A 13,458-nucleotide genomic window follows, 5' to 3' on the forward strand; every position below is an offset into this window, starting at 1 on the left:
CATCTCGGCCCAGCCCAGCCCCTGGCGTTCTCAGAGGTTTTGTCGGGGGAAGGGGCGGCACACAGTGGCTGCTGTAGGACGGCAATTTCCCACCAGGCTGCTTCAGAAGGTACTAACCTGATCACAGGGAGGGGCCGCTCGTCCCCTCCAGCCCATCAGCAGCGCCGTTCATACAGTCCCTCCCCTTCGCTCTCTCGCTGCCCATTGCTTAATCATCACACGCGGCCTTCACCCATCTGCACCTCGCCTCACGTGCCTCCCTGGGACCATCCCCATTTCACAGATGGGGAAACCGAGGCACGGGGAGGGGAAGAGATTTGCCCAAGGTCACCCAGTGAGGCAGTGTCAGAGCAGGGTTTAGCTCTCAGAAGCACCTGTCTTGTAGCCTGGAGCTCACACTATTAGGGCACAACTGTAATGGAGGTGAACATTACCCTGGTGTAGACACACCCTCTGGCTACGCTGCCTCTTGTGTTCCTCTGCTTTTTGTCACACATAGCGTTCTAGTCCCACTTCGGCCACTGCCTTGCTGTGGCGCTTAAATCACTTCCCCCGTGCCTCAGTTTCCCCACCTGGAAGGGAACGATAATCCCCCCAGGCTTCATTAATGTTTGCAAACGCTGTGGTTAGCAAGCCCTAGCAAGGCGCAGAGGGGGCTCATGCGGTGTCCTCGCTAAAACGGCTGAGCGAACTATTCTCTCGGGGACAAGGACCCCAGGTGTCTTCTCCCTGGTGGGGGGAGGTAGCACTCACCCCTCTGGCTTGGCGCCCGGGGTCAGCGTCTCTCGGGCCAGGCACTGCCGTTGCCCTGAGCCCTCCCAGCAACGACGTCCCCTCATGTGCTGCGGCATCGATGTGCGGGGCGCCCACTTCGGAGCGCCTGGAAGCCAGGTGGCCCTAGAAGAAATTCCCTGTTAAATGCACCGTAGAAAAACCCACCCAGAACCAGGGTGCGTCAAACAGCTCCCCCCAGCCCCCAGCGGTGCGCGAGCCCAGGAACTTCAGTGCTCAAAGCAGCACCGGCTCCTGCATGAACCAATCTTCAAAGGGCCCAATGCTTTCTAACCCCCAGACCCCAATGTTTCAGCCCTCGGCTGGCACATGGGCTTCACGGCCTCTGGTTAATTATTATCTGTAAGTATATTTGAGACACTTCAGTGCCGTATCCTTGAGACCAGAAGTGGGAAATCTCATTAGTTTCCTTTGCCAGCGCAGCTCTGCTTTGATCAGCCGGGAGGATTTTCCCCCGATCCCTCCCTTTGAAACCGGAGGGCGTAGAGACCAGCGGGTAGTAACCAGGAGCCGGCGTCTCCTCCGCGCTGCGCTTCACACCCGTGCACAGCGGGGGCACAATGCTACCAGCTCAGCCCCACTTTGCACCAGTGCAAGGGACTCCACAAGAGTCCACCAAAGAGGTAAGCCTTCGGCGCCTTCCTCTCAGGAGCCTGGCTCCCCCAGCCAGTGCCCCCGAAGTCAGTGAATGAAGACGCATGAGGAAGGGCCCTGAGCTGCTTACTAGTCAGTGCAGGTTGGGCTTTTTCAATCTGGGCCTGGGTTTTCACGGCTAGTGACGCCCCGCTGTGTGCCTCAGCTTCCCCATCTGCAAGATGGGCTCAACGGGGGACGGGACGTGGATTCATTCGTTAATTTATTCTGGCAGTCAGTAGTAGAGGGCTCCTTCCTTTACCCGAGGAAGGCAGAACAACATTCAGGGGCTGGAAGTGGAAGCTGGATCCATTCGAACTAGACAGGAAGTAAGTGCAGAATCTGGGGGAGGGGTGTTGGGCTCATTAACCACGGGAACGACTTACCTAGAGCTGTGGCGGATTCTCCATCGCCTGGCGTCAGGCTCGGGTGTCTTTTAACCCAGCCGCTCCAGCTCCACCCGACGGTACAATCAGGCCACAGGGAGGTCAGCTGTGCTCTGCAGGAGGTCAGCTGTGATGATCCGAACGGTCCTGGCTGGGCTCAGAGGCGATCCGGGACTAGCCTGCATGCGGCAGATGCCGAGTGCTGAGTACTGCAAAGCGAGGCCTGGCCTGGGGCAGGCTCCCAGCTTAGAGCCAAAGACGCCCCAGAGAAACACCCAAGCAAGCCCGGTCTCCGTCAGCTCCCCATTTCCCAGCAGGTGTTTGCTGCGGGCGGGAGTCAGGGGGCGGCTAACAGGCGACCGGGGCCAGGAAGGGTGAGGCTACAGGGTGAGGATGTCAGCAGTGCAGCTGGAGGTGCTGGGCCGATCCCAGGAGCGGGGGGCGAGGTTCTGTGGCCGGTCAGACCAGCCGCACATGTCGCTCCCATCTGGCCTTTGCGTCTATGAGTCTATGGCTCCAAACACCCCCCTCCTTGGCTCTTGTCGGCCCCCTCCTCGGCCACTGCAGCAGAGGAACGAACGAGCCAAGGGACGCCGGCTCCTGACTCAGCCCTGCGGAGCCCTTCTCAGGCAGGGGTGAGGGTCATTAGCAGCTGGGGGATGACCCTCGCCCTGAAGTACCTGTGTAGGGACCCCACGAGGAGGCCTCCGGGGTCGTCCAGCCAGACTCCTCTCACCCCACCACCCTGCACAGGGCACCGGCCCCTCCTCTAACCTCTCTGTCAAACTAAGAAGGTGGGAAGAAACCCGCTGGGCATGAGTCTGGAGAGCAAAGTGCCGCCTGGTCGAGTGGCTAAGGGGGTCTTTGCCCATCCTGAGGCCCAGCAGGCCGGACGCCAGGCCTGGATTTCACCCACCAAACCACCACCTGGTTGCCATTGGAACCAGCAGGTTCTACCGTGGAGAGCCTGTCCCAGGACCTCAGTGAGCTGGGGCGGCCTCGTCCCAGGGCCTGGCCGACAAGCCCTCACTGCCTTAGCTAGCCTCCATTCTGCCCCCTCCAGCAAACACACCATAGATCAAGTGGGCCACTGAGTGTGAAAGGGCAGTCCCCCATAAAGGCAGTCACACACACACCCCCGAAACCAGGTGGGGGTGGGAAGCCGGCAGCTATTCTGTATATACCTGAATTCGTTGGTCTCCAAAGCCAGGAAGCCAACACCACCTCCCACCAGACCAAATCTCCTCCTCTGCCCCAAACCAACTGTGATCTCGGCCAGGACTCGGCCTGCTCCGAAAGCGAAAAAGGCCCTTTTCTCCTCACAAGCTCTCGAGTCCTTGCTGACCTCAATACGGGGCTCGCTTACTTAGGTGACTTGATCGCAGTGGAAAAGCATCTTCACGGGGAGAAAACACCACGTGCTAAAGGGCTCTTTAATCTAGCAGAGCCAAGCACAGCAAGGATCAGTGGCTGGAAGCTAACGCCAGACAAATTCCAATTAGAAACGAGGCGCAGATCCTGAACAGGGACGGTGATTAACCACTGAAACAACCTGTCAAGGGAAGCGGTGGGTTCTCCCTCTCTTGAACCTTCTAATCAAGACTGGCTGCCTCTCTGGAAGACGCCTTAGCCAGGCTGAAATTCTACCCCTGTGCTATACAGGAGGTCAAATTATGATCGGCTGGTTCCTTCTGGCCTTAAAATCTACGACTCTAAGTGGGAGCTGAACTCTTTGGAAAATCTGCTCCCGATCGTGTATGCCGAGCCCTGGGGACTCCGGCCCTAAAAGGCTCAACACAGCTGCAAATCACTAAAACCTCCTGGTCCTACAAGTTCCAAACAGGTTCCTCATTTCCAGGCCTCACTCTGTCCCTCTCTAAAAAAATTCTTCCCCCTACCCCGCCCTTGAGCCCGGAAAGCAGACAAGCCCGTTCGTACTAATACAAATTTTAATGCACATATTAAATAAATATTTCAATCATTTCATATTCAATTTGTACACAACAACAAAAAATCCTCAAGGAAATAAAAACAAACAATCAAAAAGATCGGCTGAGAAGCCACCCGGGTTCTGGCTTTGCTAGAGTGTCTCTGTTCTTTCTCCCCAGTCACAATCTCTTTTAACCCTTAGGCGAGTCCTCCTCCTGGGGCTTGGTTCAGAGCCAGGATGGCTGGAAATTTTTCCATCAATATTTTCCCCCCAAAGGAAAACTGGGCATTTGACAAAATGAAATTTGTCATTAAAAATGGCAGATTTCCTCAAACCAGTTCCATCTTTGTGTTGGAGGACTGGAACCTGACAAATTTGGCCTGAGAATGGAACGTTTTTTTTTCAAATTCAGCCAAAAACTGCTGAACATTTTTTGGTTTTGGGAATTTCTGTTTTAGCCAAAAAAATGTTTAGTTTTCAATGAAGAGTCGCAATAGTTCATGGGGACAAAACCCCCGTTATCCAACCCTCCCCAGTTCAGTCACTGCCCCCTGCCCTCCATCGCAGCTTTAGAAAATTCCCAGGTTCCTTTTGTTAACAGAGGGGCCATCTCCATTCAGGATTTTGCCCGGGGGCATCTCTATCCCCCCATCCACTCCAGCCTACTGTGGAAAGATGGGGAGCTGGGAAAGAAGCAGTGTTGTGGGATCAGAACAGTATCAAACCACCCCTTGTCCAGCTAAAGATATAGATATATTGATTGTGGAAAGCCGTAGGCAACCCAATTACCACCAGAAACCCAACAGGCCTCTGAGCAGAGCTGGGGAAAGAACCCAGGAGTCCTGGTTCCTAGTCTTCAAATCCCTCCCCCACCTCTTTTATTTCCCATCTTTTTTTCTTTTCAAATAAGCATCCATTGCTTTATTTGAAGTAGTACTTTGGTCCCGGATTGGGGTGGGGTTTTGTTGTTGTTGTTGTTTGTTTGTTTGAAAACGATTTTTTTGCCCCCTTTCCCCTAGAGCTACAGAAATAAAACACAACCCCAAACCGACTAGAACGAGTCTAAGTGACGGGGCTTTCCCCATTCACGAGTCTTTGAACATTTCATTGCTTTTTTAAAGTTGGAATACAAAAATAGAGCCTCTTTCTTTTCTTTTCTTTTTTTTTTGTAAAAAACAAAACAAAACAAAATTATAAACAACTCGATCGGGTCGGTTTTTTTGTCCTCCTTTTTTTCCCTCTTTTTTAATAACCGTATAAAAAAAAGTCTCTAGTCACAGTCCAGCACATGTCTACGCAGAAGAAAAGGGGGCAGGGCTTGGGAGGCAGGGGGCGGGGCAAGTCAGGGGCCCTGCCGAGGGCTGGAGTTTCGAGTCCTTTTACTTCTCCGGTTGAACGGGTAATTGAGGAACTCAAAGCGCCTGTGGGGCTCGGTGGTCTGGTGGCCCTTGGGGAGCCTTTTCATGAAGTGCACCTCGCGCTGGTGCTGCCGCGTCTTGGAGCCCTTGCGGGGCCGGCCCTTGCGGGTGAAGGCCATGTACCAGCCCTCGTACTTGGCGTTCTGCAGCGCCGTGTAGTTGTTCTCCAGGACGATCTCCGTGAAGACGCAGTCTTTGCCTTTGCCGTTGCTCTGGGGGGAACACAAAGATACATTCAGCCATGGTTGGACTTCACTGTGGCCAGCCCCACCACTCACAAAGATGGACCAGGCCCCCAAAATCATGAGATTGGCTTCAAAAAAAGAGAGCTTTCAAAAGAATAGATGCGGGAGTCTCCTTCTGAGCCAGGAGGGGTCACCTTCCCAAGCTTGTCTCGTCTCCACCCGCCGGGGAGAGAGACACTATAAATGAAAGCTGGATTCTCCCAGGATCCCCCGTCCCCGGGAGGTGGGCTTTCAGCAAAGCAGCCAGCATCCCAAACTCACCCGATTTGGCAGCGCTGCAGTTTGTGCTGCCGCGGAGCCAAAGGACGTGGCCCCCGGCTCTTTGCAGGAGAGGCTGGTATTTCCTGCTCCCGGCTAGGCCAGACACATCCCAGGACACTGGGAGCCAGGGTCTTAGTTCTGCCATTGTCGTCATTTCCCCTCCCTCACTGGTTCCTACATCCCTCTGCTCTGGGAAGCAGAAGGAACAATAGCACGTAACGCTGTCCTGACGTCTTTATTTCAGGTTCCCGACGCGCGTCACCAATCTGAACTGATGTCATTGGAATTTGGGGTGCAAAGAAGCATTTTTATACCCGTCTCACCAAGTGAGAACCTGAGGCACCAAGAGATGAGCTGACTTGCCCAAACCACCAGTGGCAGAGATGGAATTAGAACCCACGAGTCCTGTCTCCTTGTCTCCTGCTAGACGGCGCTCTCGCCCTGAGGAAACAGCAGGACAGAATCTGCGCTCTGGCCAGTCCTGCCAGGAAACCCCAGAAATCTCAGCGGGAAACTTGCTCACGTGAGATTTCCAAGCACTTGAGGGTCCGTTCGGTGTTGGCCAAGCATCCGCGCCTGCGCTCTGCTCTCTTCCAGGACCCCTTGGAGACACCCCCTCCCCATCGCTCAGGTCTGTATTTTAATGCTGTAACTCAGGGGCAGTCAATTGGGTTTTGTCAAGATTAGGGTGACCAGATGTCCCAATTTTATAGGGACAGTGCCGATTTTTGGGTCTTTTTCTTATATAGGCTCCTATTACCCCCACCCCCTTATCCCCTGTCCCAGTTTTTCACACTTGCTGTCTGGTCACCCTAGTCAAGATCCAAATTTCTTGGTCAAGTTATAGTCAAGTTCCAAACTCCAGAGAAAATAATAATAAAAATAATAATAATAACGATAACAAGTAAAAGATTTTGGGGTCTGTTCAAAAGCTGGCGGTCCGGATTTGGCTGGCGGTCCGGATTTGGCTGGCAGTCCGGATTTGGCTGGCGGTCCGCCTCTTCGCTACCTCTGCTCTAATTGGGGCTTTAGTCCTCTATCCTCTCCTTTGATTGGCTCAAATAGTATCACATGACTACTTAATTTGCAACCAAGAAGGGCGGGCGCGTGCTGAGGAGGAGCGCATGGCGCACTTCCCAGTCCCCAGGTGGCCGCAGTCACGGTTAGGAGGAAGGTCTCACTTCCGCTATTTAAAACACACTCAGGATGCTGCGCTGCAGATGGGACAACCCTGGCCCCAGGCTAGGACGGTTCCTCTGGCCCTGCTGGAACGCCTAGTGCCTGAGGCCGCAGGCCAGGGCATGGTAGCACATTTCCAGTGATCAGGGAACAGTCCCTCTCGCTCTGAAATGCAACTCCCGCGGCTCCCAGGGGCTGAGCATCTGGGCTCCCCCTGACTGCAGCTGTAGGCTGGGTGCTCAGCGCCTGGGAAAGCTCCCGCCCGTGTGACACACCCATATACACACGTCCCGGTAGGCCTCCTCCAGCCCCCATCGTGTGCATCGCCTGGAGCATGGAAGGAGACAGGGCTGAACCCGAAGAGCTCCGAACACTGCATCCCAATCCCAGATTTGTTGGGTTCCGGCTCCGGACACAAACCCCTCGAACCTAGAGGGGAGTTTGGCTACCAATCCAGAGCTAGACCCAACTGCCCTGATAGTACAAACATTTACACACATGCTCCGTTATACCCACACGAACAGCCCCATGGGGTAGGAGCTGTCTGTACAGCTCCTAGCACAGTGGGGTCCTGATCCTGGAGAGGGCTCTGTAGGCGCTGGTGCAACAGTCATACTCAATCACAAGGGGCTGTGGTGTTTTCCATATCCCTCCCGGCGTGAGCCTTACGCTGTGTCTACACTGGCAATTGGAGTGGTCTCCTGCCGACAATGCCAACGCCCCTTGCTGGGGGTGGAAGTGTTTGCCGACAAAGAGCGGCTACACTGCCTGACTTTTAGCCGCACGGCTGTCACTGAAAGCTGTGTAGTGCAGACAGAGCCTTGGTGACCGCAGGCCAGCTGGGCAGGCATAGGGAGAGAAAGAGACTGGGACTGATAGACGGGTAAAGCACTAGAGATGAGCTGGAGTCTCTAGCCCTCCTGGCTGGGATGAGCCGGGCTCCTGAGATACAGAACTGAATGTGATCTGGGGCAGCCCTGGCGTAAACCAGCAACCAGTCCAGATCTCCCGCGCCGGAGCTGCTCGGATGCTGAAGCCCTGATTAAAAGGGTTGCAAATCTGAGGCTGGAAAGCAGCAAAAGAGGTGGCAGAAAGAGGGGGAAAGCCTGGCCCAAGTGAAGTCCGGGGGAGTTTTGCCCACAGGTTTATACTGCTGGAGTGCGGACTGAGTAAAAGGGGAGTAAGGAGCCTGACAACAGCAGCGCCTGGCGTTTCTGGAGCAGTGCGTGAGGACATGTGGGGGTCGCTCCATCGACTGCAGAAGGGAAACTGGCTCTGGGGTGAAGCACGGAGCCTGCACAGCCGCGCACAGCAACACTGCCTGACGAGTTAGCACCGGAAACACAGAGTGCGGGGCCCGGGCAGCACCAGAGGGTGACGGAGCTCTCGGAAGGCAGAGGGTCAGTTCCCAAGCTGGACACCAGCGTTAATTGTCTGGCTCCTGAGACGAACGCCCTGGGATCTCCAGCGAACAGGAGCGGCCAGTCTGAGCCGTTGTAGCAAGGGGCAGGCAGCATCACGTATGCACCTCAAACCCGAGGTGGAGCCCCCTTTCCAACCCTCCGCCTCGGGTTCTCACTAGCCCACGGATAGCAAGGACTGTACCATGGGCCCCCAGATCTTTACAAAGGGTGCACACGGTATGCAGAGACCACAGGTCCCAGCATGCATTGCAGCCCAGCCTCTCAGATCATCCATGCTGGGACCAGGAGTCTCCCCGCGCTGCACCAGTTGCAGTCTGCTCCATCTGTCGCCAGTCCCCTGGGCTCCCTGGGGGCTGGGCACTGTTTGAGCACCCGGAGCACTAGCCGTGTTAGACGACGTTTGGCTCCTTTCTGGGGCCCCGCACCCCGATCCGAGCCCATGCGCTGTGACGCCTACGGCAGCTGCATGTGAGCAGTGAGATCAGGCACCCAAGCAGATGGCAGGACCCAAACAGCGCAGGGAGCTCATAATCCCTCGCAGTCAGATCACACATGCAACATCCGGAAAGAACTGGCCGGGGGAGGCGGGGAAGAGAAGCCGGTTAATGTCCGGCAGCAGAGCCAGGCGAGCTCGGAGTCAGGGAGGAGGGGAAAGGGGACAGGGCAAGGTGGAGAGAGAAACCAGATTTAAGCAGGTTGCACTAACCCTTCCTGCTGCTGCTCCAGACCGGGAGCTGGGGCAGGATGGACGGGGCTGGGGACGTGGGCCAGGAGGCGCCGTTTGACGTGTGCGCTCCATTCATGCATGCAGCTGATGAGCCTGTGGCCAGCCAAGCCCCCGGCAGAGTCAGCGTGCGAGCGAGACATATGGCGCACGCCTGCTGAGCTAAGCCAGGCACGCGCAAAGATCTGCCGAGCTGCCACGCTCCCCGGTTAGCTGATGTCAGCAACTGGACTCTAGAACAGGACACCACCCCCTCCTGGCTGAGAGGAGGAACTGCCCCGATAGTGCTAGGCCCAGCGGAACCTCCTCCCACAAGAACTTCTTCCTGCCAGGCCCCGTTTCCCCAGCGCTGGGATGCCTGCGTGCGCAGAACGCCCCAGGGACAGAGCACCGCAAGCAGGAGCCGGCGCAGGAATTCCTCACGCGCCAGCTCCCCGGCTGGTGCCAATCAGAGCCTGCGGATTGCAAGGGCACGCCCCGATTTGCACCAGCCGCTGGGTTCCTTGTGTCTAAACTTGGCTCTTAAACCAGGGCCCGCCCGAAGAGCTGTGAAATAAACGTGCGTGGAGCTATGGAGAGAGGGAAGAGGAGATAAAGGGCCCACCGGGATGAGAGCCAAAGAACTGCCAATCTATGTACATGCAAGTGGGGGCAGCGGCAGAACGGGGGGACAGGGGGAGGGGGCTGGTTCTGCTGGCAATGGAGGGGTCTGGGGGCGAGAGTACAGGAAGCAGCTACCGCCGCAGGTCTGTGCATTGCCTGATCTCCCCGATCGCCCCCAGACGAGCGCCAGGGAAGGAGAGTAACACAAAACCTTCCAGCCGATCCTGGCCTGAAAGTGGAGTTTACTCTCCCGCCGCCCCACAGAGCAGCTCCCCCGTGAGGAAGGAAGCGTTGGGAGTTCAGGGGGGCGCGTACAGGAAGGGCCAGCCCCCCGGAGCAGCTGAACGCTGCGGGTGCTGGTCCCAGAACCGCAGAGCAGCCCGGCTGTGGAATTCGCCCCAGGCCGCCCGGCTTGCCAGCCCCATCGCCTCCTTGATCCCCGCAGCCACGTTCCCCCCTTCCCCTGCCTCTTCCCCGGGGGGCGCTGGGTCCCCAGGCCTGCCCCCCGCCCTTACCTTGCCAATCAGCTTCCCCTTCTTGTTCATGCAGATGTAGAACCCGGTCTCGGCTCCTTTGATGCGCACGCGGCTCCCGAAGGTGTCCGTCTCCACGATGAGCTTGGCTGGCGGGAAGGAGAGAGGCCAGGTCATAGCGACAGACTCCAGCAGGCACCCCCCACTCCGCTCCCCACCTGGTGGGCCAACGGCCCCCACCCCGCCGGTACCCGCGCCTGACTCTGAGCACACCAGGACCACAGTCGGCTTCCTGTTACGCCCTGGCTAGATCCGCAATCCAGCCGCACCGGACCCAGCACAGAGCGCCGGCCCAGCTAGCCGGGTGTCCCACCTCTGGCCAACACTAGATGCTTCGGAGGACGTTGCACAAGCCCCAGAATGCACCTCTTGCTGGGCCAGGCTATGGTGAAGGGCGCGTATTGGGCAGAGAGGTGCCTCCCTGTCAATCTCACAGGAAGGGCACTGCCTGGGACTAAGGAGACCACAGATTCCCTGGGTGACCATGGTCCAATCACTTAGTGGCTCCATGCCTCGGTTTCCCCTCTGTGAGAAGGGGATGACGGCACTTCCCTGCCTCACAGGGAGACTGGGAAGATCAATAAGATCATGATGCTGGGATAATAAGAGCACAGGGGCTGCGTCAGTACCCCAGGGATCTAGACTTTAGTTGGGAGCTGCAATCCATATAGATGGAGAGAGAGCAAAGTCACCCTGGACGCTAATTCGACACCGAAAGGACAGGCAGGGAGGCAGATCTGGGAACTGAATCCAAGCCAAGGGGAAGGAAGGGGGAGCTGCTTAACTCTCCTTGCATCTCCTCCCCCTCCCTCGCTCCGTCGCTCACCGCCCCAAGCCCAAGCGGGCAGAGGGGGGCCTCTCTGTGCAGTGACTTTGTGGCTGGCAGGGGAGACGCCGACGGGCACGGCCACCCTGCTAACGTGTTTCACCTTTGCGGGAGTTGAGGGGGCGTATTGATTCGGGCTCCATGTTTTAATGGAGCCATCGATCGGCGGCCGAAGGAGCGATGCACATCGCCGATCGATGGGGCGCCTATAAATAGACCTGTCACCACCTCCTCCCTGGGCGTGTGCCGCCCGGAGCAGGGAGCTCCCCCCAGGACTTTAGTCATGTTGATGCTGCCAGCAGAGAAAGCCTCTTGCAGTGGGAGCTCGGGAAAGCCCAGCAGGGACCTGTTCTTAAATATCCACTGGCCTGATCAGATCCCACCCTCCTGCAAACGGGGAGTAAGTCTCTCCCGGTCAATGACGCGGCCCCGGGGTGAATGGGAGGAGTTAAGCCCTATAACTACAGGATGCAATTGACATGAAACAGGACCAGATCTACACTCCTGAATCAGCTAAGCAGCCCCTCCTCCCCCCGGTCACAGAGGCTGGCAGGATCGGGCCCTCATGATTCTGTAGCAATCTGGGGAGCTGGTGATTAGACCTTCCCACAAGGGCTGTCGCTGAAGCTTGCACTTCATGGCCTTGAGGATTGGAGCGCCCACAAGGGCCCCTGAGATCACTGAGCGAGAGCTGGGTATCAGGCCACCTCCGCACGCCCGTGACGAGCGAACGGGCAGGCTTGGATTGGCACGGCACATGCGGCCCAGTCGCCGTGATCTGACATTGTCAGTTCAGCACAATGGATTTCCCGCCACACCTTCAAACCAAGGCTCTCAAAGCACCTTGCAAATATTGCTTCGTTGAGCTAGATTAATTAGTTGAATCAGCAACAATCACCCCCATCTTACAACGCACAGAGGGACGTAATGACGTGCCCAAGTCATTGGTGCGTCCAGGAGTAGAATCCAGGAACCCCCTGGCTCCAATCACTGGAAGATCCTTTCTCCCAGTCCACAGGACTCTGCCCTTTTGCAGACACCTCCCATGGCAAGAACTGCTCTCTCTTGTTTTGGCCTTGTGTTGCTTGCAGGCCAACAGCTCCTGCATTCTGCCCCAGAGGCAGCTGCACTTCAGGGGCGAACGAAGTGATGGAATGGTTCTGGTAGTGCGTTGGGATCCTTGGGGATGCAGGCGCTGGATTGATGCGAGGGGCTGGGGCTTTTTAGAGAGGATCCGAAACTACCTTTGAAAACCAAAGGGAAGAATTGCACAAAGAGCAGCCAGACTGGGACCAATCTGGGACAGCGACTGCCTTCCTTGTGATTAATCTGTACAGCGCCTTGCACAGGGCATGACTGGAGTCCCTGGCACTACCAGAATGCCACCACTGCCCCTGATGTCACTGAAGCAAGGGCCCTGCCCTCAGAATCGTACACTATTCAGTCACAACAGGACAAGTCAGAGTCAGAGCTGCCAGCCTGGCACACCAGCTCACCCTGCAGCCCGGCACGCCGGCTCACCCTGCAGCTGCTGTTAAGAAAGCCCTTTGAAAACCATCCCCAAGAGCCAGACCCCCCTAAAAGAGAGGGGCTTCGACACACAGGGAAGCCTCAGCCAGGGGGCCAACTCTTCCGTTCCTGCAGGTCAGCTAGAAAGATGGGAAGGCTCCAGCGAAGCAAGGTCCACTGAACGAGCAGGAACCCTTGTCCGAGACCCCCAGCCTCACGATGCCAGCACAGCCTCCCACCCCCAAACGGTCCGGGCAGAGCCTGACGCCCTGCTGTGGATCTGGCATTCAAAGCCCACTGGTACCAAACCCGCTTGGACTGGGTCTCTCCCCCATGGGCAGGCTGAACGTTGAATTGATGAGCTGGAAAGAAGGACATGCCCCTCGCCCCCGTCACACCTCCTCTCCTGGGCCCGGCACCTCCCAGAGCACACCAAAATATCTCCAAAAGCACAACTTGAGCCGAACAGAGTCCCTGCGACGGGGACCCCTTCGTGATCTGCCTCTGGAGGGGGCCAGGGGAGCGGAATTGATCGGAGAGGCAGTAAAAGGTTTAAAGAGCATTGATTTTCTTTCCCTTTGCTGATCGATTGACAGATCGGGGTGGGGGGGGTGGAGGAAAGCCTGAGGAAGAGCGGCACAAACCCACAGCTTTAAAGATGCACATCTCTTTCCTCTCCGCCTCCTCCCCTGATTTATAGCCCTGTTGGTCGCTTTTGCTTCCCCGCACCAGCCTGGCCAGGGAGCCGCTCCGATGCCGGGCAGCTGCTCACGCCGAGGACCCTGTAAGCACTCGGCTCCAGAGAGCAGCTCGATAGAAACAATGGGGGCGCAAAAGAAAAGACAAGTCCCAGCCTGTCCCAGGGACATGCAGCTCCCAGGGCTGCACGCTGGATTCGGGCAACCTGCGCCCTTCCAGAACCAAATCCCCCAGCCCCCAAAGGTGCAGCCTGGATTAAATCGTACAGAAATCAGAGCACTTCGGGATCGTTCCTG

At 56.9% G+C, this 13,458-nt stretch overlaps 1 protein-coding gene across 2 annotated transcripts in view; it reads right to left on the minus strand.

The window, feature by feature from the left end:
- Positions 1 to 3,746: 3,746 nt before the first annotated feature.
- FGF8 (fibroblast growth factor 8) overlaps positions 3,747 to 13,458 on the minus strand; it is a 50,770-nt gene continuing 41,058 nt past the window's right edge. For both annotated transcript variants that reach the window (XM_065552678.1, XM_008179793.4), the window contains 2 exons: positions 10,111 to 10,217; positions 3,747 to 5,371 (listed from right to left, as the gene is read on the minus strand). In XM_065552678.1, the coding sequence (XP_065408750.1) occupies positions 5,084 to 5,371; positions 10,111 to 10,217 (395 nt within the window). In that variant the 3' untranslated portion in view covers positions 3,747 to 5,083. The remainder of the gene's footprint in view (positions 5,372 to 10,110; positions 10,218 to 13,458) is intronic.

The sequence above is a fragment of the Chrysemys picta genome, chromosome 7 (assembly GCF_011386835.1).
Source record: "Chrysemys picta bellii isolate R12L10 chromosome 7, ASM1138683v2, whole genome shotgun sequence".
Lineage (NCBI taxonomy): Eukaryota > Metazoa > Chordata > Testudines > Emydidae > Chrysemys > Chrysemys picta.